The sequence below is a fragment of the Vombatus ursinus genome, unplaced genomic scaffold (assembly GCF_900497805.2).
Source record: "Vombatus ursinus unplaced genomic scaffold, bare-nosed wombat genome assembly UNPS02007612.1, whole genome shotgun sequence".
Taxonomy (NCBI): Eukaryota; Metazoa; Chordata; class Mammalia; order Diprotodontia; family Vombatidae; genus Vombatus; species Vombatus ursinus.
Genome location: NW_020947390.1, coordinates 4475647 through 4500641, shown reverse-complemented (window position 1 = coordinate 4500641; position 24995 = coordinate 4475647). Strand labels below are relative to the sequence as shown.

The following is a 24995-nucleotide window of genomic DNA, read 5'->3' as shown; positions in this document are numbered from 1 at the left end:
CTATATTACAATCATTGCTTATGTGAAGTGGAGAGAGATAGGGTAAGAGATAATAATGCAGAGATTTATAGTACTTGGAAACTGAAAGAGATTAAATTGGTGACTCAAGATGAGTCAGGCATGATTTGTTTTTAATGTGGATTTCCAAATTGTAATGGTGCCAGTTAAGGCAGATAGTTTGTGGAATTTGTGTATAAATGTACCAAGACTTTTCACTCTCTTTTCCTCAGAGAGTGTAGAAAATTTATTGTTTTATTGTATTTTGAGTGGGTTGCCGCTCTGTTTCAGAGCCTGGAATAGTCCCTTTACTTAAATAACTCCCTTATGCCTAGACCATTATCAGAGGACTTGGGATTGTTAAATTTTTGATGTGAACATTCACAAATCAGAAATTAGCAAATGATACAAATCATGACTTGATTTATTTTTTTGTAGAATGTCTAGGTTTAAGAAAGTGATACAGAAAGTTTAAGTAATGAAGATCCGATTTAACGTATGTCCTGTATATATTTTTTTTCAGGGAGTTAGTTATTAAATATTTACTAGCACACTACTCAGCACCCACCAATATTACAGCCTAATATACAGTCTGTTCTGGGTAGATGTACATTGCTGAGAAGGCTGAAAGGATGTCTTTATGACTGTAATAGCAGGGTCCCCTCAATTCCATTTCCCCATTCTATATTTTTCCTTAGAATGGGAAAATTTCCCACCTGTTAGACAAATCAAATCACCAAGCACTTATTAAGGATTCACTATGTGCCAAACACTTGGGGATATAAAGAAAGGCAAAAGAAAGTCCATGCTATTAAGAAGCCCACAGTCTAAGGGGAGAAACAACATGAAGGCTGCTCTGTGTAAACAAGATATGAGCAGGATAAATTGTAGGTAATCTCAAAAAGGAAGGAACTAGCATTAAGTGGATAAAGAAAGGGCTCTTTAAGAAGGTGGGATTTTAGCTGAGACTTTACTGAAGCCAGGGAATCCAGGTGATGGAGATAAAGAGACTGAGCTCTAGGCATGGAGGAAAGCCAGTAAAAATGAACAAAACTGGGACATGAAGTATTCTATTCGAGGAACAGATAATGGCCTGACTAAAAAATGCCTTGAAAATGAAGAGTTCTTACGCCCAAAGGGCTATAAAACTGTGCATACCCTTTGTTCCTGTAATACCATTATTAGGTCTGTGTCCTAAAGAAACCATAAGAAGGGAAGAAAGGACCCACATGTACAAAAATATTTATAGCAGCTCTTTTTGTGGGTGGCCAAGAATTGGAAATTGAGAGGATGCCCATCAATTGGGGAATGGCTTAACAAGCTGTGGTATATGAATGTAATGGAATACTATTGTTCTATAAGAAATGATGAGCAGGGGGCAGCAAGGTGGCACAGTGGATAGAACACCGGGCCTGGAAACAGGAGGACCTGAGTTCAAATCCAGCCTCAGACCAGACACTTGACACTTACTAACAGTATGACCCTGGGCAAGTCATTTAATCCCAACTGCCTCACCAAAAAGAAAAAGAAAAAATTGCCAATGATCTCTTAATTGCCAAGCCTCATGATCTTTTGGGCCAGCCAAGTGGTGCAGTAGAGACAGCTCTGACTTTGGAGACAGGAGGACCTGAGTTCAAATCTAGCTTCAGACACTTGACACTTACTAGCTGGGCAAGTCACTTAATCCCAATTGCCTCACCAAAAAAGGAAACAGAAGGACTTCAGAAAAACCTGGAAAGACTTACATGAACTGATGCTGAGTGAAATGAGCAGAACCAGTAGAACATTGTACACAGTAACAGCTGTTATTGTGTCAACTATGATAGACTTAGCTTTTCCCAACAATACAATGATCCAAGACACTTCCAAAAGACTTGTGATAGAAAATGCCATCCACATCCAGAGAAAGGACTATGGAGTCTGAATGCAGATCAAAGCATGCTATTTTTTTTTTTTTTGTATTTTTTCTTTCTCATGTTTTTTCTCTTTTGTTCTGATTCTTCTTTCACAACATGACTAATGTGGAAATATGTTTAACATAATCTTACATGTATAACATATCAGATCGTTTGTTGTCTTATGGAGAGAGGAGGAAAGGAAGGGAGGGAGAAAAATTTGGAACTCGAAATCTTGCAAAAAAATGAATATTGAAAACTATCTTTACATGTAACTGGAAAAAATAAAACACTGTTAAGTAACCAAAAAGAAAATGAAGAGTCATGATGCATTGATTAGTTGTTTTAAAAAGTTTTTATGGAATTCAACCAGAATGAATAAAGTTGAGAGAGCCTTGTCAATCATACTTATGGTAGGTCAATCTGTGACCTTTAGTCCCAGGATTAACAGAAAAAGTTTGATGTTACCACCACATGATTCTTCCTTCTTTCACAGCAAATTTTTCTGACTGTTGCAAGAGACATAGAAATACTTATGATTAATCTTATTATTATTGTCATAAGGTATCCCCAAGTCTACAGTGACAAGTGGGAGGAAAACCATCCTACTTATATTTCTATTGTTTTGAATTTTATAGGTGCTTATATGTTGTTTGGGGGACTCCCACAGCCCCATCTTGGAAAATGGAAACTGAAATATTGGAATTCTTTTGGTCAAGGGGGTAGTCTTAATATGTTTCCTGAACCAGACAATTGGCTCAAAGGAGAGGATCAACAATCCAAAGATTTTTAATCACGGGCCTCAAAAAGGAGTAGAGTTTCTAGATCAAGATTTCTTAACCTGGAGTCTGAGAACTCTAAAAAAATATATATTTTGATAGCTATATTTCAATATAATTGATTCCTTTGCAATCATGTTTTAGTCTGTGCATTTAAAAACATTATACTAAATAATGATCCATAACATTTACCAGACTGCCAAAGGGTCAAAAATATAACAAAAGGTTAAGAAACCCGGCTCTAGATGAAAGATTTTATATAAATGGAATTCCAATGAATAACCACATTATTTTTTTTTAAATAGCAGCTATATGGCATAGTGAATAGAGTGCTGGACTTGGGATCAGGAAATACTGAATGTGAATCCTATCTCAGACACTTACTAGCTATGTGATCTTGGAGAAGTCACTTAACTTGCTTTCCTCAATTTACTTACCTGTAAAATAAGGATTAAACAGTACGTACCTCTTTATTCTTACCACCTTGTTGTGAAAATAAAATAATATGCATAAAGTATGCTACTAAACTTAAAGAGATATCAATATTAACAATTATTATTATTATTATTTTATCCCAGTGGTGACCATATTAGAAGCTGTATAATTGAATCTAACAGTGCCTTAGGCAAGAGAGATGAACTCATCCATGAATGCATCAAGAGAAACAATACATTTTAGAAATTTCTTTCCTAGGTGAATTGTGTGCTCAGATCAAATCCCAATCAAGTTTAGCTAAATAGGTAATAGTCATCATAGGGAGTAGTATCAGTCTTGACAAGCTATGCTAGGGAAGTAAAGCCACTAATTAGGGAGCCTCAGAAAGAAAGGTGATCATGGAAAGTTTCACGCAGTTCCTTTCCCAGTATTCGTAATGGGAGATCTAAAGATTTTTAATAATAAAACATATGGGCCCTAGGTAAGTGGGTAAGTTTATTATACCACCAGTAGTAATTTTAATAATAAAGTTCATCATCTGCTTGCTAAAATATTGCTTAGAAAGAACGCTGTACCCAGCAACTAATTTGATACATTGTCCTTTAATTTAGAGCAGAGATCTAGGTTCTACATTAATAATGATTTGAGTCACAGGACAACTACTCTTGATCCCCAATCAAGGGATGGAATGTGGTAAGCCATGCCATGTACACATTTAAAACACAGGCTCTGTTACAGAATTTCAAAGAAAGAGGTCCCTAAACCATAGTGCAACCAGAAAGTAGGAGCTTGGGAATACTGTTGCCCAGTAGCTCCTGTCACATAAGCAGCTAAAACACAAAGGTCTCTTTGTTTCTTATATAATATCCTGATGACATGGTCCCTCATATCTTCATGAATGTATTAAGAATTTGTATCCTCAGAATTGTTTGGTTCTCTATTCTAGCTGGGCTATACTTGCCACTGATTGAGCATCATCTCCATATAAAAAAGGAAGACAGAGGGGTGCAAATTAAAATTATAAGGTTGTACCCCTGCCCTGTGTTTACTAACTGAATCCTCACAAGCTAAGTAATCCTTCTTTTATTACTTTTGCTTATATTTGGTGATATATATACCAGACTGATACCTCCTTATAGTACAACTCCCAGCAGCCCTCCTAAAGCAAATCCTCATCTATATAAAGTCAACTAAAAGCTGTAGATAATGTAAGATTCTGCTATGATTATTGTTGGATTTTTTTAAAAGACATTTGACTCAATAGTGCCAATGCAGTAACCTGTTATCTGACCACTCCTACTCTGTCTCCTTTGCTGGATCTTTCTCCAGATTAAGCCCTCCAACTGTAGGTGTCCCTCAGGGCTCTGTCCTGGGTTCGTTTCTCTCTATATACTATTTTACTTGGTGATCTCATGAGCTCCCATGGATTTAATTGCCATCCCTAAGTTGATGATTCTTAAATTTACCTATCCCGTCCCAAACTCTCTGCTGACTTCCAGTCTCACATCTCCAGTTGCCTTTTAGACATCTGAAACAAAATGTCCAGTAGAGATCTCGTTATCTTTCCCCTTAAATCCTCCCCTTCCTACCTTCCCTATTACTGTAGAGGGTAACACCATCCTCTTAGTCCCTCAGGCTGGCAACCTTGGAGTCATCCTGGATTCCTTACTGTCTCTCACCCCAGCTCCCACTTCAAGCTGTTACCAAAGCCTGCTAATTTCACCTCTGCAACGTTTCTCAAATAGATCCTCTTCTCTCCTCTAACACTGCCACCACTTTAGAGCAAGCCCTCATCACTTCATGCCTGTACTATTGTAATAGCCTGCTGGAGAGTCTGCCTGCCTCAAGTCTCTCCCCACTCCAATCTACCCTCCAGCCACCAAAGTAGTTTTCCTAAAATGCAGGTCCCAACATGTCACTCTCCTACACAATGACTGCAACAATGTAAATGGAAAGAATGATGAAATAATTTAAAGTGAATGATGCAATTTCAAAAAGCAAGCATGGCCCCAAAGTAGAGATATATGAAGACACTCCTACTCCCCTTCTATGTAGAAGTGAGAGGTGCACTGTGAAAAATGGAAGTCTTTTTTCAATGTATTGATCAATCAGTCTTTTTTCAATGTATTGATGTCTGCTGATTTTTTTTCTCTTCTTTTTATTTAAAAATATTATTTGTTATATAGGATGGCTCTTGGGAAGAGGGAGAGGGATACTTGGAGGAATTGCCTGTATAATATTTCTTCCCACTTTGGATCCCTCTACTTCACTGAATTCTGAGATCCAGAAAATAAGCTATGAAGTGAGATCATTCAAGATACAGAATTTTGATATTTTACTGGTCTATAAAACTTTGGAATAATGCAATTTGAGCAAGGAGATCTGAGTTTTAGTCATGGTTTTGCTTGAGTCAGCTTGTGTTGCCTTCCTGAGTGGAGACAGAAACTTCTTTGCAATGCTTAAAGAAAATGAAAACAACAAAAAATATGCATTGTGATCCTAATTGCCTCAATCCTCACCAGGCCAAATTGGGTAACAACAGCTTGAGTTGGCCCAGGATAAAAACTATTGCAGCCCTGGAGGAAACCACAGCAAAAGGTTTGGCAATGAAAGGGTAGAGAGCTCTTTGCCACATGATGGCAGTAATTCTCCACCTCAGTCCAACACATCCTAAAAGCAAGGAGAATTAGGTTAGATGGGAGGCAGGGATTTATCTCCTTACCACTTACTTGCCCTTCTCATATACAGATCATAGTATGTTAGAGCTGGAAGAGATCTTTGAGACCATCTGGCCCAACCTCTTTACTTTAGAAATAAGTAATTAAAGGCCAGGAGGACAAGGTACTTGCCCAAGTTCACATAACCAGTAAGTAATGGAGCTGGGATTTGAACCCAGTTGTACCTATTAGAAATCCATGTTCCTTCTATCCTCACCTCACTCCAAACAGGTTATTCAGGAGATTCAATTGTAAATTAACAGGATTAGAGTTGGAATGAACATTAGGGTTGATCTAGCCCAGAGGTGTCAAACAAGCAACTGCCAGTCACAACTCTCCCAATTAAAATGTAATTTGTTCAGTCGTGTCTGACTCTTCATGACCCCATTTGGGGTTTTCTTGGCAAAGATACTAGAGTGGTTTGTCATTTCCTTCTCCAGCTCATTTTACAGGTGAGGAACCTAAGACAGAGTTATGTGACTTGCCTCGGGTCACATAGTGAGTGTCTGAGGCCAGATTTGAAGTCAGGAAGATGAGTCTTTCCAAGCTCAGTGCTCTATGCACTGCACCACCTATTTGCCCCTAAAATGTAATTGGGACATAGTTAACAAAATAAATAAAAATACTATAAAAAATGGGTAATATCACATTTTAAAACTAAGTCAATAGGCAGCCTGCAGGAATCCATATGTACATATTAGTGGCCTCTATTTCTATTTAAGTTTGACACCACTGATCTAGTTCATTTTACAAATGAAGAAACTGAGGCTCAGAGATATGAACTGGCTACCTTCATGGAGATTACTGCTAGTGATGAAATTATATAAACCTAGAGATAATTATAATACAAAAAGTCACTATCTCTTAGGCTAGGCCTATGTGACAGAGAAGATTTAACTCTTCATTACAGGCAGTGTGGAAGAGTACATGGAAATGGTCTCAAAGCCAGGAAGACCTGGGTTCAAATCCTGCCTCTAACACAGGCTGGTTATATGACCCTGACTGGGTAAGTCACTTAATTCCTCAGTGCTCTAGGCAACTCTCTAAGACTATAAATTGCTGAGACGTTGACTCTCATTGGTAGAGAGAGTTCCCTTAACCAGTAGTTCCCTATAGAAGTAAAATCACATTCCCAGTCTTTATCCCACTTTCACTGTAGGACCATCTATTTCATTTACTTTGAGAAGGCGAAATAACTAAGTTTGACAGTGGACATTTGCTTGGTTTCCTATGTTATTTATACTTGTGTAGTCAAGTTTCATGTCTGGTGAAACTGTCTGTACAGGAAAGTACTTTTTAAACTCTCAAGTAACATGTAAATGCGAGCTAATGAGTGATTTAAGCCAAATAGGTAGTCATTGGCTTAGTTAGATTTTAATGTTGCCAAGGTCTCTTTCTCTCTGATGCCTAAAATTCCATCTACAGTAGAGAAATTCTTTCATTCTAGGCTTAAATTACCAAAGTCTTTGTGAGAGGGAATATATCAACTTAAAGTCATCCTAAAGTACAATTGGCTCATACCAGAGTTCTCCGTGAAAGTAGTTTTTGATAGGGGAGCCTGAGGTAGCATGAGGGCACTGGGCACCAGAAGCAGGGAGGTATAGCGAATGCCATAGAGGGATAATAAAGGTGAAGAAAAGGGGAAGCAGGAGGACCAAAGACAAACTTTGCCTCCTTCCCCATTTTGCAAAATGTTGGTCCTGCTGTCAGGAAACAGGATATAGCAAATATGCAACTGCTAGAACATTTAAACAATCCCCAAGAATCAGCCTGAAAGTGCTGGCTTCCTGGCTGGTTGCTTAGAGAAAAGTCAAGTAGACCAAGTTTGACTGCACAAGCAAATTCCCCAAAATGATTGCAACTTCAGGTGGGTAAGTGTCAGACACCTCCATTCTGTACAAAGTGGATGTTTTAACTGTAAACCTGATGGGGGGGGTGGAAATCAAGCAAAAACTACCCTAACAGTGGATCTGGAGCCAGGAAAATCTGAGGTCAAATATAGCCTTAGGCACTTACTAGCTATATGACCTCGAGCAACTCACAACCTCTGTTTGCCTCAGTTTCCTCAACTGTAAAAAAAAAAAGATAACAATAGCACCTACCTTGAAGGGTCATTGTAAAAGCACTTCGCACAGTGCCTGGCATATAGTAGGTGTTATATAAATGTCTATTCTTTTCCCTCCATCCATGAGACAACATAAGGAAAAACACTTTGAACTGCTTACAGAAAAGGCACTATTTGGATTCAGAGTGCTATGGTATTGGTTTTGTAATGAATATATAATGTTCTTAAATGTGTTATTTGGATAATAATAATAACTAGCATTTATATAGCACTTTAAGGTTTGAAAGGCATTTTACAAATATTATATCATGTGGGGCAGCTAGGTGACACAGTGGATAGAGCACCGGCCCTGAAGTCAGGAGGACCTGAGTTCAAATCCGGCCTCAGACCAAATGCTTGACACTTACTAGCTGTGTGACCCTGGGCAAGTCACTTAACCCCAATTGCCTAAAAAAAAAAAACAAAAAAAAATATTACATCATGTGAGCCTCCCAACAAACCTGGGATGCCAATGTTATTACTATCATCACCATTTTATAGATAAGGAAATCAAGGCAGAGGTTAAATGATATTCTCAGGGTTAGACAGCTGGGTAAGTGTATGAGGGTAGATTGAACGTAGGTCTTCCTGATTCTATGGATTCGGTTATTATCTCTATGCTGATGATTTTCAAGTCTTCTTATCCAACGCTACCCTCTCTGCTGACCTCTGATCTCACATCTCAAGCTGCCTATTTGACATCTCAAAATAGATATCTTATTAATATCTTAAACTCAGCATACATTTTTGCAGCTGAAGTTATACTGGTACTCATCCAGAACTCATTCTCTTTCCCCCAAAACTCCTCTACACCCCTCCAAACTACTCCATTACTGTCAAGGGCACTACTATCCTCCCGGTCCCCTAGGCTTTCAATCCAGATGTTGTCCTGTACTCCTCCCTGGCTCTCACCCTACTCCCCTCCCTGTATTCAATCTGTCACCAAACACTTTTAATTTCACCTTTGCCACATTTCTTGCATACACTCCTTTCTCTTCTCTAATAACTGCCATCACCCAGGTACAGAAAAGGGTGACCTAACTATGTCACCTCTGACTCAATAAACTCCAATGGCTCCTTATTACTTCCGGGATCAAATATAAAATCCTCTGCTTGGAGTTCAAAGACCTTCATAACCTACTCCCTGCTTCCAGTCATTTTACACCTTACACCCCTCTCCTATACTCTGCAATCCAGTGAGCTTGGCCTCCTTGCTGTTCCTCCAACAAAATACTCCAACAACTCCCGAATGTGGGCATTTTCACCAACTGTCCCTCATGGCCTAGAATGCTCTCCCTCTTCAGCTCTGCCTTCTGGCTTCCCTGGCTTCCCTGGCTTCCTTCAAGTCCCAGTTAAAATCCTACCTTTTACAAGAATCCTTTACCAATCCCTTTGAATTTAAGTACTTTCTCTCTGCTATTTCCTACTTATTCTGTTTTTAGTCTGTTTGTACATAGTTATGTGTATGTGGTCTTCCCCATGACAGCATGAGCTCCTTGAGGGCAGGAACTGTCTTTTGCCTTGCTTTGTATCCCCAGTACTTATCAGAATTCTTGGCAGGTACTAGATTAATTAATTTAAACATTAATAAATATTTCCCAATTGATTCCATGTTCAGTACTCTATCTACTACGCCACCTAGCTGCCTCACTAATCTAGGCCCAGTTCCAGCTCCTAAAGTTGGTCAAAAATTTCCCAGCAAATATTACAAAGGATCTGAAGTCTTATCTCAAACAAATTAGGTAACAGCAACATATGTGTGTGTATTCATTCATTCAATAAATATTTCTGGGGTATCGAGAAGACCCATGGTAGCCAATCTGGGAGGATATAGGAGTAGATTTTATATAAAGTAGACCAGGCTATTGTTTATGGGCTATAATTTGAAAAGTACTGCTCAAAGGCTTCCCTAACAAAAAACTATCTGGAATGTGATAGTGGGGATTCTCTGTGACAACTCTCTGTGGGTAACCAACGAATTAACCAATCAACAGACATTTATTAAACACCTACTAATGAAAGAAATAACAGAAAAGAGTACTGTTGACCTGGGAAGGGAGTTTTGGTCTGGGGAACCTTTCTAGCAGTTGTGATAGAATTAATTTGAATATTGTTCCCAGAGTGAGTTCAGGAGGTAGAGAGAAATGTGGGTCTTGAGTGTGACAGTGAGGCAGTGGGCAACGTTTTTAGGTAGGCCCATGAATCCTGGTGGATGACCAAATGGGATGAGAAGCATGGCCTGTACATATAGTAGGTTAGGTGAGTTTTCAGTTAGTTGCCCAACCATTAATTGGCTTAGCACAGCCCCTGGAGAAATGGGGTCCTAAGATTGAGTGAATTAACATACCTGGGGTAAGAAAACATGATTCAAGGAGTTCTAATCAGTTAAGCTCCTTTGATCTCAGTCTCTTCATCTGCAAAATGAGGGAATTGGACTAAATGACCTTTGCCAACTATAAATCTATGATCTTATGACCCTCCTTACCTTCATAGGACTTGAAATTCTACCTTTGGAGATTAATTCTTTTCCCTCATCATTACCCATTTTTGATTCCATCATTGAAAAAGTTCTTTTTTCATTTCCCCCAATACACAACTCCTATATTCATGGCCCTGTGGCTAGGCACAAAATCTTTTCACGTCCAATGAGGTGGGCAGAACCCAAGAAGTCTACACTATAGGTAGGATGCACACAAGCACAACCTATCTGTCGCAGTGTCTTATATATGCTGGAGGAAACCTCTACTCTTTGTCTAAAAACTGTCAAAGTTATTTCCTGTTCCTATGCAGTTGTAAATTTTGCTGAGATGAACATCTGAGTGAAAAAGCCTGTAGAAAAATTCAGGAAGCAAAGAACAGGACAATCTCTTTTTTCATTGAAAGCCTCTTTTCCCCCCTTCCTTGTGATAAATCACAGAATAAAATTACAAAATTGATAGTGTAACAAGCTGGGGTTGCTTCACAACTTCCGAAGAAACCATCATCTTGGACATTGCTTTATCAGGTCTATAAAGAGAACATTAACAAGGGACAAAGGAGGGTATGAGCTCTAAGCAAGCAAGCAAAGAAGGTCCTCACCCAGAGAGCCCGACTTCCCTAGTAGGGAAAGGAGAGCTGCGGGGAGAAAGGAATGGAAGTCACACCAAATATGAAGGAGGTCCTTCTGTTTCTCCTGTTACTTCACACACAGCTTTCAAGTGCTTTTCCTGTATCTCCTAAAAGCCTCGAGGAGGAAAAAATGGCAACTGTTCAGGTAAAAATTGGTTGTGAATGACCTACTGTGGTGGCTGATTTTTTGTTTTCAGGAAGTTAAGTGGATGTTGCTTCCCTTCTCAATTGCAATGTCCTAATATGAATGTTAAGAATGAGACTGTTCCCTCTGGAATTTGGTTTGGGTTCAGCTTCATGATTTAGATTTAAAGATGGTGAACATTGTCTCTTCACACCCCTCCACCCGCAGAGGGAAGAAAATAGAATTAGCCCTGCCTTTAGTATTTATAAAAATGTTGTAGCTCAAGTAGTACTTACTATGAAGCTTTTACAATGATTTTTTTTATTATTTTTTATTACATGAAAATTCTTTTATCTAAATTAGGATTTCCTGTCTTCTCCCACAACCCTCCTTCCCACACCCACATATTCATGGAAGGGTAGTATGATATACTGGAAGCCAGGAGACCTGGATCTGAGTTGTGATTCCCTTATTTACTGACTCTGTGATCTTGTGAAAGTCATTTGACTGCTGTGAGCCTCAGTTTTGTCCTCTGTAAAATGGATCACTTGCACCACCTCCTTTACAAGGTTGTTATAAAGAAAGAGCTACATAATGCTATTTGTTATTATTGTTAACTGGTTTTCCATTCACAGAATTCATCTGTAGCCAGGGACAGAAGGAAACCTAGAGCCAGGAAAATAGAACAAGGAAAAATCAATTCAGTAGATCCTGACAGTGGAATCAGAGTGCCTATTCACCAGATTTAGGGGCTATCTGCGAATCATAGTAATCAATAGAAAAGCAGATCTAAGGGATTTTTTCCATTATTTCATAGAACGAAAGCTCAACATCACAAAAAGGAATTAATGAAACTGCTACAAGCATTCAACACGTTTGGTGATGATATCATTGTTTCTCTTTAATTTTCCTAAAATAACTTTCTATAAACAATATTGCATAGAGCCATAACTAGCTGAAATGATAGAAGAAATTTAGTTGATGTGGAAGCAGGAGGATAGACCCTCAGAGAGGAGCAGGAACACTGTGGCACAATCATAAGAGAGCAGTAAGACAATACTACAGTGGTGGGTGGAAGGCAGTCAAGGTGTTTTCTCAGGACCAGCTCCAACTAATGCCTGTGTAGGACTGGAAAGTAAAATCTAAGACAGCAATTAGCATGGGGAAAAGTATGGAAGCATGATCTCCTAGTGGAGAAGTATGCCCTTGTCCATACCAGTACCCTAGTAAAAATTCCTGTTTATCCTATTCTGGTTATAGTTCATATAACACACTCACACACACACATACGCACACATTTGATGAAGTATTTTTGTTATTTTTTGTTATTGATTGTTAAGTATCTATTACATGCCCACGATGTGCCCCACTAAGAAATGTTCTTAATATCCTTAGAATAAGTGTGTAGGTTTCCAAGGTGACTGCTTTGAAAGTGACAACAGTTATTTGGATGTGTAAGCTTGGGTCTGCTTCTTAAAACATTGGTCACATGATTTTATAGTCAAAGAGTTCTATAGAAAGAGCGGTATTCTCTGTAGCTGTCCTCATATTTCTAGAAAGCCCAGTTGACATGAAAGTGGAGGTCATCCTGAGTTTCTACACCTGGAACAAAGATAACTCAGAAAACATAACTGCGCAGAGATTTCACAGATTTCTAATGTTTGTCTTTCAACAGAGGTATCTAGAAAACTTTTATGATATGCCAAAAAGTGGAGATAAGATAAAACGGCAGAAGAATAGCACTCATTTGGTTAAGAAGCTTAAAGAAATGCAGAAATTTTTTGGATTGGAGGAGACTGGACAACCAGATGAAGAAACCATGGGAGTGATGGCAATGCCCAGATGTGGGGTTCCTGATGCACTTGGATATAAGCTGACTGAAGGAAATCCAAAGTGGAAAAGGAATGAAATTACATACAGGTAAAGTACCCTGTATTCAAGGATGACAGCATGCAAGGAATAAATGACAAGTTATACAGGATCCTTTCTCCCCCATACCTGTTATTTAATGAATTAATTCTCTAGTGGACTAAGTGGTACCTTAATAGCATGAAGATATCTCTCCATGCATCCAAATTGCTTTTCACCAAGAAAAGATTTAGTTACTACTGGGGAGAATCTAGTTCAAATTTATGCAATTCACTAAATATTCATGATATCTGATAAACTGATGTTTGAATGGGGAAATCAGTTATATTATCATTTCCTCTTTCCCACTCTTTCATCTTTTCAGTGAAATAGCACCTTCATCCTTTTGGTCTAGCACCTACTTCTACCTTCCTCTCTCACGCTCTCATAGCCTGACATTCTCCCAAAGAGTGATGGAAAATACGTATATCATTTTTTCCAAAAATAGGAAGGAGAAATCATGTGAGACATGAACTACTTTACTTCATTTATTCACTTATCAGCATTTATTGAGTGCTTAGTTTATGCAATACACTATGCTAGAAATCAAGGATATAAGAATGAACCACGGCATTGTGGTATGGTGCACTACAAAGGACACCAAAAATGAAGGTACAAGACCTGAATTCCAATCCCATTTCTGCCATTTCCTACCTATGTGACCATGGACAAGTCACTTAACATCTCTAGGTCCTAGTTTTCTCATATGTAAAATGAGAGGTTCAACTAGATGATTTCTAAGATCTACTTCAGCTTTTTGCTGTTCAGTTGTTTCAGTCATGTCCAACTCTTCTTGACCCCATTTGGAGTTTTCTTGGCAAGGATCCTAGAATGGTTTGCCATTTCCTTCTCCACTTCATTTTACAGATGAGGAAACTGAGGCAAACAGGATTAAAAGAGCTAGTAAATGTCTGAGGATAGATTTGAACTCAGAAAGATGAATCTTCCTGACTCCAGGCCTGGCACTTCACTCACTATGCCACTTAGATGCCCTCTATTTCAGTTACAGATCTCTGATTCTATGACCCTACCTACAAGGAAATTTTATCTAGAAAAAAGGATAAAACAAGTACCCAGTTAACTCTAAAAGAAATCACAAAGTGATTAATGCTTAATATGATTACTTTAATATTGATAAGTCTTTTATCAATCCCTTTCATTTAAAAGCATTATGAACTACACACCAGATATGTCAAAAGCTGATGTGGATTCGGCACTTGAGAAAGCCATACAGATTTGGAGTGGTCCATCACCTCTGAAGTTCACCAGAATCTATAAGGGTGAAGCTGACATAAAGATCTCTTTTGTCCTAGGAGGTAATAGCAACCTTGTCATGCTACATGTAGTCTCTTTGGCCAATCTGAGAATATGGAAGGCTCAGCATTGACTTTGTTTTGATTACAGATCATGGTGACAACTCACCCTTTGATGGTCCGAATGGAGTCCTTGCACATGCATTTCAACCAGGCCAGGGAATTGGAGGAGATGCTCATTTTGATGAAGATGAAACTTGGACCATGGGCTCCAGTGGTAAGTTACGAAATGCAGTTTCTGAATGGATACTTTTGAGAGCATTTTTTTTCCCTCACAGTTCTTTTAACATCTCTTTTCTGGAAATCAAAGTGGAACAAGGCTCTGGAGTTGGAGGACTCGGGTTCAAACCTTACCTTTGACTCTTAGTAGCTGTGTGACCTTGAACAAGTCACTTAACCACTTTCAGCCTCAATTTCCCCATCTGTAACATGAAGGGGTTGAACTGAATGGCTAACAACAAAATTCCCTTAGACTCTAACCAATAGACAGTTTTCCAATCTGTTTTTGTTTGTTTTTGTATAATCATATCCCAGAATATCACTTGATTTTTACTATGTGAAGACATTAAATGAACAACTTGTGTCTTCACTTTGTGTCCACCCCATTCTTCTCTGTTTTTGTATGTACACACATACATCCATGGTGCCTGGAACATAAAAGGAGCTTACTATGTGCTTGTGAAATTGAATCCAATACTTCAATGATCTATGTAAACCATCTATATGGATACCTTTTCCACCCATACAGATTCCAACTTTTCCATGCCTTTTTGGAATCATAGTAGGTGCTTAACAAATGCTAACAGCATTTTTTTAATGAAGGGACAAAGGGACCAGTTAGTTCAACTCCTTAATTGTACAGATGAATAAATTGAGTCTCAGAGACAGGAAGTAACTTTTTCAAGGTCACATAGCTAGTAACTGATGGAGGCAGGATTCAGACCCATTCTTCTAACTCCAATAACTACTTTTTCCATGATACCATACCACCAATTTCTGATACTAAAAAATGCAAAACATTTAGAAACAGTCTCAATTAGGAAAATATCTAATCATTTCATTTATGTAGTTTAAACATTCTCTCCTACTCTTATATCATTAAATTTAATCAAATTTAAATAATCATTAAGCACCAGATAAACTCACTGAGGTGAAAGACTTAATGGGCATGCTAAAGGAAATGGCCCAAATGTATCCCTATTCAATAAATCACTGGCTTTTCAAAAGCAGTACTAGAACAAGAAGACTCTTATCCTTTTCCCTGGAAAAGTAGGAAGGGGCCAGGCTGTGGAGGCTTTGAAGACAAACAGAAGACTATTTTTGATCCTGAAGGTAATAGGGAAGCATTGGAGTTTATTGAAGAGGGAGGTAAGAGCTATCCTTGGAATCAGGAAAGCAGGCAACTTTCTGAGATTATGAATTATAAAGAAGCTACTGATCTGGAATGGTGGAAGGTATTTCTACAGCATGAGTTCTTGACATAGACTTGGACTAAAAAATATTTGTGTAGTTCTGTATTAGACTCCTGAGATATAAAGATAAAAACAAAGTAGCCCCTGCCCTCAAGTAGCTTATATTCTACTGGGGTTATACACAAATAAGTAAGCCCAAAGTATAGGAGGCAACACGGTATAGTGGAAAGAATGCCAACTTTGCAATCAGAAGATTTGAGTTCAAATCTTGCTTCTGGTTTTTATAACTTGTGTGACCATGGGAAGGTCACAGCCTCCCAGACTACAGTTTTCTTATCTGTAAAATGAGGGGATGGAATTAGGTGCTATTGACATCCCTCTCGTTCTAGATCTATGATTGATGATAAAGAATTTCAGGAAGGAGAGTATACTAACAACCTTTTCAGGACTCAGGAAGGGCCTTAAATAGCACCTCAGCCATGCTTTGAAGGAAGCTTGGAAAGCTGAGACAAAAATGAAGAGAGTCAATTTTAGAATTGGGAAGTAACCCATGTAAAGCTGTGGAAGATGGAAATGAAATGTCACACAAAAGGACCAATGATGCCAATTTGACCAGATGGTGAATGTATGAAAGTGAGTCATATAAAATTAACCTGGAAAACTAAATTGATAATTAATTGTTAAATTCCAAGCCAAGAATTTTATATTTTAGCCCAGCAGCAACAGATAGCTATTAAATATTTTTGAATAGGGATAAAAGCATGGTCTGCTCTGTGTTTTAGGAATGATGATTTGGCAACTGTGTGGTGGATGGGTTGGAGGGTTGAGAAATACCATAAATGCTGTAGAAGTGCAAAGGGATGGAATAACTATTATAAGCTGGTGAGGATGGGGGAAGAGATATGAAGACATCATACAGGAGACAGTATTTGAGATGGGCTTTGAAAGATAGATAAGATTTAAGATTTAAGTAAACAGAGAATTCCAAGCAGTCTTTACAGTAGAGGGTGGGAAAACACAAAGGCATTTTCTGTTGAAAACCAGAAGACTATTTTGTCTGCAATAGAAAGTTTGTATAATAATAAGAACTTACATTTAGTCAGTTGGTCAATAAACAGTGAATATAAACTACTGTGTGCCAGACACTGTGCTAAGCCTTGGCATTGCAAAGAAAGACAAAAGACAGCAGGAGCTCACAGTTTAATGGAGTAAACAACATGCAAAACTATCTATAAACAGGCTATATATAGCATAAATTAGAGATAATCAACAGAAGGAAGGCACTGGAATTAAGATGAATGGGGAAAGGCTTCCCATTTGGGAACTTGAAGGAAGCTAGGAGGCAGAGCTGAAGAAGAAGAGAGTTAGTTCCAGGCATGGGAAACAGTCAGTGAAAATGTCCAAAGTTAGGAAATGGAGTGTCTTGTTTGAGGAACAAGGTTTTGAGATTTTAGACTGGAAAGAAACAAGTATAGAACAATGCAATGCAGTATATGACTAAATGTCAAAATTAATGTCTCCTTTGATCCTCTGTGCCTACCCTGGATACCTATTCTCATATCCTGCAGTTGGCTGTGACTATACCAATGAGAATTAAGGATGTGAAAGACCAAAGAGTAGAGAAAGAACAAAAAAAGAACAAAAAGGATGAGTAACATACAATGGCAAGAATATTGAACTGGGAGTCCAGAAACTTAATTTCAGGTCCTAAATCTGCCTCTAACTACCTTGTGACCCTGGATGAATGACATCATGTTTCTGCTGCTTCATTGTTGTCATGTTAAATGAGGGGGTTAGTTTTCAAAACATTCCATGAGAAAAATGCACTAGCTTATTCTCAAATCATATAAAGATTCATCTACTTTCCATTCCTTGGTTCTATGTGTGAATAAAGTCCTAAACATAGGGTAGACTGAGGGGTCTTTAGGCATTTCTGATTTGGACATGTGAAAACCTATATTCATGATTCCTTAGTCTTTTTTTTTTCTTTTCTTTTTTTTTTTTTTTTGGTGAGGCAATTGGGGTTAAGTGACTTACCCAGGGTCACACAGCTAGTAAGTGTTAAGTGTCTTGAGGCTGGATTTGAACTGAGGTCCTCTTGACTCCAAGGTCAGAGCTTTATCCACTGCACCACCTAGCTGCTCTGCTATAGTCTTGAATATAGGGAAAAGTTATGACTACACTCTTGTTTCAGGTTACAACTTATTCCTTGTTGCTGCTCATGAATTTGGCCATTCATTGGGCCTTTCTCATTCCACTGATCCTGGTGCCTTGATGTTCCCCACTTATTCCTTCTCTGAACCTAGAGCTTACATACTGCCACAGGATGACATTAATGGCATTCAGTTTCTCTATGGTAAGCTATGGTAATTCTCCTCCGTGAATAGCTATTCTTAGGGACTGGTTCATAGATTCAGTTAGGAGCTGAGCCCCATGCCCATTTTTCTGTTTGGAGGACCCTAGAAATGGGTCTATATAGGCTCTGAAGAGCTAACCTTTTACTCTCTTGAAGATTCTCTCCATAAGTCACCTTCCTTTAGCATTTTCAAGCTGCTGATACCAAGGAGCTCATTTTAAAATGGCTCAACCAATGCTCTTCTAGCAATTACTGTAAAAGTTGCTGTATAGGCAGGAGTCGAATTTCTCCGTGGCAACACCACTGACTCCAGGTATAATCTCCTCCCTCCTCCAAAAGGATGCAGTGTATTGAACCTGTGCGATGACCTAGGGGCTGGCTACATCAAAAGTCTTAAATTAATATATGATAATGAATTGGATTGAGGTTAAGACATTCTTCCCACTAGGATTGGGCAAATCTTATCTCTCCAGGAGGTCTTTCCCTGGCCTCCCCACTACCTGTCTCTCTTGCTAGAGCCTTCCCTCTTAGATTACCTCAAGAAGCATCACAATAGTCTTCTAACTCTTCACTTTTTAAAACCTTACCTCTTTAAATATTGTCTTTAAGGTCATTCGACTAATTCAATCAACCCTACTGGACCCACTACACCAAGAACCTGTGACCCACAATTGACATTTGATGCGATTACCACTCTCCGTGGAGAAATCATAATCTTTAAAGACAAGTATAAAGCTGAATCAATACTTCCCTTAACTTTTTATTTTGTAGATGTATCCAAATGCATTTTAAAAATAAGTGATTGGGTTTAACTCATAACCTAATTCTCTGCTTTTCCTTTCTATTCTATTTGTTTTTGTTGCTTGGTTGCTTGGTTGGTTATGGTTTTCATTGGAAATAATGGTTGTGTCTACACTGCTTTAAACATTTAGAATAGGGGTCGGCAACCTATGACCCATGGGCTAAATGTAACTCATTGACTGTTTATGTATGCCCCCAAACTAAGAATTATAGTAACTTTTAAAATGTAAAAACCATTCTTAAATCACAGGCTGTATAAAAACAGGCAGAAGGCCATATTTAGCCTATGGGTCATTGTTTGCTAACCTCTGCTCTAGAAAAAAAGAGAACAATTACAGATATCTTTGTGGAATAGCTTAAGATGCAAGAAGGGTTTGGGACAAGATGATTTCTTAAGTCAGTTTATGATTTTGGTAAATCAGTCCTTTATAAGACATAACCAGAATCAACTTCATTACATTCATTTTGGTTCACTTATTGAAAGAGACACTATTACTGCCAACCTTAATTTTATTTTCTTTTTTTTCAAAAATTCTCATCAGGTACTTTTGGCGAAGGCATAACCAGCTACCGAAGCCTGAACTCCATAAGATTTCTTTATTCTGGCCATCATTACCATCTGGGATACAAGCTGCTTATGAGGATGATGAAAAGGATCTAGTTATTCTATTTAAAGGTAACTGCACCTGGATTTCTCTTCTTACTCTACTCCTGCCTAAAGAGAGGCATAACCCAGTTTCGGTTGCCATTTATTGTCTTTTCCCACGTCTCCATGTCAGGAATCTGTAATTTTAGACCTTGGAATAAGGAATTAGAGAAGTTACTTTTTTTAGTAGCCCACTTCTGACACATACTGGTGGTATGACCCTGAACATCTCACTTAACCTATCAGTGCCCTAGGCAACTCTCTAAGGTCAGAAGTTGCAGAAAAGGTGCCAACTTGCATTAGAAGAGGATATTTTTTTTCATGTGGAATTCCCTTTTATTAATGAAATTCCAAATCTAACCCCTGTCCATTAGAATGTAAGCCCCTTGAGGGTAGAGACTTGTTTCCTTGTATTTGTATCCCTAGTGTTTAACACACTATATGGCACAGCACCTAATAAATGCTTATTCACTGTCTGATCCAATGGGCTATTTCAGCTATATTTGATTTTCAGCAGGAAGCATGATGTGCTCTCTGCTCTTAAAGGTGCCATAGTGGGAAGCTCTTGTCAACAGAAGTAGTATGAGCTCTGCCTGAGTAGAGTGATGGCATAATAAGAGGATGGAGATATTGAACTGAACTGAAAATAAATCTTGTTGCTGTTCAGTCGTTTTTCAGTCACATCTGACTCTTCATGATACCATTTGGGGTTTTCTTGGCAAAGATACTGGAGCAATTTGTCATTTCTTTCTCCAACTCATTTATAGATAAGGAAACTGAGGCAAACAGGGTTAAGTGACTTGCCTAAGATGACACAGTTAGCAAGTCTCTGAGGCCAGATTTGAGCTCAGGAAGATGAATTTTCCTGACTCCAGCCTTGGCAGTCTGTGCCACCTAGCTGCCCCAACTTTTGCCTGGCCTGACTTTGTTCATACCATTTACATGATGAGAAAAGTTTTATTATTTCATAGTAGGGTTTTGAACTACTTTTTGGAAAATCTAGTTAGGATGAGACTATACAAACTCAGAGAAAAGATTCTGGATTATTTGCCTGAAATATTCCCATAATTGAAGCATATGACAGTTCCTCTCATTAATTATCTAATTACTCTAATATTAACTTTTCAAAATAGTTCACTGCTTTACTATACATTAATACCTAAATTTTGGAGTTTAGCTCTCTGATTTTCACAAGTATGGAGAATACCTAGTGTGCAAACTTCCTACACTGATATAGATTGGCAGGTCATTTGTAATTTAGAGTCATAGAGAGTTAAATGGGGCACTAAGAGGTTAAGTGACTTACCCTTGGTCATACAACCAGTTTATATCAGGGACAGGACTTGAACTCATGTTTTCTCGATTCCAAGGACAGCACTTTAATCTACTATGCTATGCTGTTTCAAAGTTTGGGCTCAAAAAGTTGTACGCGGTTAGGTATAGAATTTTACTTAGGGTTTTCCACAAGGACAATAGGAGATTTTTGAGGACCTACAAATGGGAAACTGACATTGGAGATAACCACCAGTTTCACCACATTTCTACATGTCCAAGACCAGATTAGCAGACAAAAGGCTGGCTGGCTATAACACTGAGAGTACCAGAAAGGAAAATCTAGTTTCTTCTTGCTGGGTGTCTACCCCAGTGAAATCTCCCATAAAAACAAAAGTTCTTTTATAGGTATTAGCAACACAAAGAATTTATATCACCACCATTGAAAAGTATTGCTTGGGTTCCTACTATTTGCAAGGAAGGCCCTGTGCTAAGCTAAGATGTGCGTGTATGTGTGTGCATGTGCAGGTGTGGGTGTGCATGTGTGCACATGTGCTTGTGTGTTGCGATAGGGATGAGGATAAGACTTTACCTCAAAGAACTTACAGTCTCACTAGATAAATTATGCATCACAAAAGCTAAATCTGGACTAAGTGCCAAATAGATAGTGAAGGCAACAAAATCTACAGCAATTTACAGGAGGGAACCAGCTCTTTTTCTAGGGCTGGAAGGAAGGCACTGACTTTGAAATGAAAAGAGCAGAGAGGAAGGTATGCCCAGTAGAGCAAACAACGTGAGCAGAGGGGCTATTATGGGCCTAGTTTTTGCATGTAACAGTAATCTCTATTTGCTCAGTAGGTCAGTTTGGTTGGAGCAGAAGGGGTTAATTGAAAATTATTTCAAAGAGAGAAGTAAAGGCCAAATCACTAGGGGCCAAGCTAAGGAATTTGGCTTTTATTGTGCAAGTGATGAGAGATACCATTAACTGTGACTTAGCAGTATGGGTGTACCTTTGGTTATTTAAAAACTGGCACATTTGATCTAATTTCATTTTTATAATGATTTGCAATGAGACAAGTTGTGATATAAACTGTTCAGAAAAATTGAAGTTTTACATAATGGTTTCCCACCACTATTTATAGGTAACCAGTACTGGGCACTATCTGGTTATGAAATCAGGCCTGGCTTCCCCAAAGATATCTCCAATTTTGGCTTCCCAAGAACCGTGCAAGCCATAGATGCAGCTGTTTCATATAGTAACTACGGAAAAACATATTTCTTTGTAAAGAACCAATACTGGAGGTAAGGGCACATGTTTCCATATCCAGAAGTTGAAATCTGTTTTTGAGATGAAAGGAAGTCATCTTTGCTCTTTTTTGATAACATGAAAAAATCTAGAGGAAAATGGGTAATTCCATTTTCCAGTGATTTCTGAAGAACTGAATGTTTGTTGCTACAGCATCTGGTGTTTGACAAAATAGTCCAGTTTTCTGAAACGGAATAAAGAGCTTGTTCAGGATTCCATAGCTATTTGGGGATCATTTGAGACAAAAGGCCATCTCTTCAATACTAACATTCCCCTGGTGTTGTAATATATAGTTAGAAGTCATGGAATATCTATATCAGAAGATTCAAAATGAAAAATAACACAAAGGGGAAACATGATGAAGTGTGGTGATTGTGGAGTCAAAGAATTTGGATTAAAGTTCCAGATCTACCACTTACTGGTCATGTGACTTTGGGCCCACTTTAAGTCTATGGACCTCATTTTCTTTATGTCATATGATGATGACTTGTATGCAAAAAGTGGTGCAAAATATGTTACTGGTGATATGGATTACTACAAAGGATGAAATGATATGGAAGGAGTGGCCATATCGATGAACTGATGGCTCCATCAAAATAATAAAGTGTCGAGTCATTTAGGTATCTTGACTCTTGTGTCAGTGCTCTTTCTATGATTTATATGTCATTGTAAAGCTAGGGTCTGTGAAAATTCCTTTTTTTTTTTTTAACAAATTCCTCATTCAAATAATGGAATGGTGGCATCTATACGAGAAGAAAACACATCAGGCTGAGCTGAAACGCTGTGGTACAATGGAAAGGAAGAGTAATGCAATGCAAGTGATTGTTTTTTAGGGATTCAACTCTAATCTTTTGAAGCAAATATTTTGCAGATGGCCCAGAGAATTTGGTGACCACAACTCTCAACACCAATGTGATATTAAGCACAAACATGCATGTGCTCACACAATGTTTTGTGCGGGTATACTAATGACTTTGTAAACCATAAGATCTCTAACTTTAGAAATAACACGGACACTGGGAGGCTAGAGTTCTAGTGCTGATTCTATCGCTGACTACTTCATCTTGGACAAGTCACTTAGCCACTCTATAGATCAGTTTTCTCACCTATAAAATGGGTGTAAATACCTTGCCCCACTTATCTTCCAGGATACTTGTGAGGATCAAATAAGAAAATGTGCTTTGAAAAATATAAAGTACACTTTATGTGTGAGCTACTTTTTATAAACCTTTATCTATTTTTATCAGATATGATAATCGAAAACGTGCCATGGATCCTGGTTATCCTAAAAATATAGCAGATAAATTTCAAGGGTTGAGAAGCGGAGTGGATGCCGTTTTCCAGAAAGATCGTAAGTAGAAATACCTATTTTGTGAGAGCATTTTAAAAACTATCCTTTTAGAAATAACATTGAGAGGCCCTGTGAAGATAGGTCTGAATCAAATACCCTCAGAGGCAGCATAGATAGCATACTGTATGATAGCCAGAAGGAGTCTGGAATCCCTAGGTTCAAGTCTTGCCTCCGACACATATCAGCTCTGTGACCAGAAGCAAGTTACATTAACCTCTCAGTGCATCAGGCATTAAGTCTGTAAGTTACGAGGAAGCTGTCAGTCTATACTGGCAAAGGGAATTTCCACACTAGGTGTTGCCTACATCAGTGAAATCACAGGTCCAGACAGAAGACAGAACATTCAGAAAAGTCAGTCTGGAGACAAGTATTGTAATTTCCTCCAGTTGAAAAGTTTGCACATAACTGTAAGGTAACTATTCGATTTCTTTTTCCCCCTAGACTATTTCTACTTCTTTACTGGACCAATATACCATAAATTTGATCTCCACGCTAGAAGAATTGTTGCTGTTGGAAGAAGTAACCAGTTGTTAAATTGTAGATAAAATATGACTAAAATGTAAGCTAGAAATAAGGTATATTTTAGATGTATCAACAAATAGTTTTAAAAAATCTATTGGTGAAGACTCAAGGCTTTTTTTTACACTTTTGTCTACTACTATTGTCTTCTGCCATCTTTCTAGTTATTTTACCTGTTAGTAAAATAAGTCCAAATTTCAGTTGTGAGTAAGGAATGAGGCTTAATCAATACTTTTATATCCTGACCCAATTGTAATCAAGGCATATACTCTCTATCTAACAAGTGATCTTTACTCAGAATAGTCTTCCAGAGTCCTTGTTTTATACACATTCTTTGTCATTTTGCCAATCTATTATCTGATCCTTAAGATATTTGACACCCACAAGTCCCTTTTACTTTCCATAAATTGCTAGATAGAGAAGTTGTATAGTGCTACACTTTGAGTATAAAAGAGCTGAGTCAAAAAGTTCTAGTCTTGGCTTTGGCATTTACTAGCTAAGTGATTATGAACAAGCAACTCTCTAGGACCATAAGATATAAATTACCTGAAATCTGCCCCCCAAAGGAAGGAGTTCCTGCACAGAGGAAATCAGAGGTTCTTGATATATTGATTTTCTGGACTTGATGCCCAAGCACATAGTGCTCTGTGTTGGTTGAGAAAGGAGGTTGGTATAAGTTATAGCCATGGCCCCACGGTATCATGGGAGATCCAGTACCATTTTCCCCAGTGTAGGCCTCCACAATTAAGGTGATTGATTTTCATGATTCCCTTGAATCTGGCTAGAGTTGGTGAGGAAAATTGCTGAGGGCAGAGAAAAAAAATGCGGTCCTATGGATGGGGCCTAACCTATTTTGTGAGGGAAACTGAGGCTTTCTTCCTTTTGTTCTTTCCATGTTTCTAACTGTAATTTGCTGTTTCTCATATGTTAGTTGCATTCATTGTTGTTGCTT

The 24995-nt window shown here is 38.3% G+C and overlaps 1 protein-coding gene across 1 annotated transcript; it reads left to right on the top strand.

The window, feature by feature from the left end:
* Positions 1–7626: 7626 nt before the first annotated feature.
* LOC114033918 (neutrophil collagenase-like) lies at positions 7627–24069 on the top strand. Its single transcript, XM_027849561.1, has 11 exons — positions 7627–7690; positions 10932–11180; positions 12835–13079; positions 14235–14383; positions 14472–14597; positions 17987–18148; positions 18758–18875; positions 19492–19625; positions 22010–22169; positions 23421–23524; positions 23966–24069. The coding sequence occupies exons 2-11, from the start codon at positions 11058–11060 to the stop codon at positions 24067–24069; spliced, it is 1425 nt and encodes a 474-aa protein (XP_027705362.1). The 5' UTR covers positions 7627–7690; positions 10932–11057.
* Positions 24070–24995: the final 926 nt, after the last annotated feature.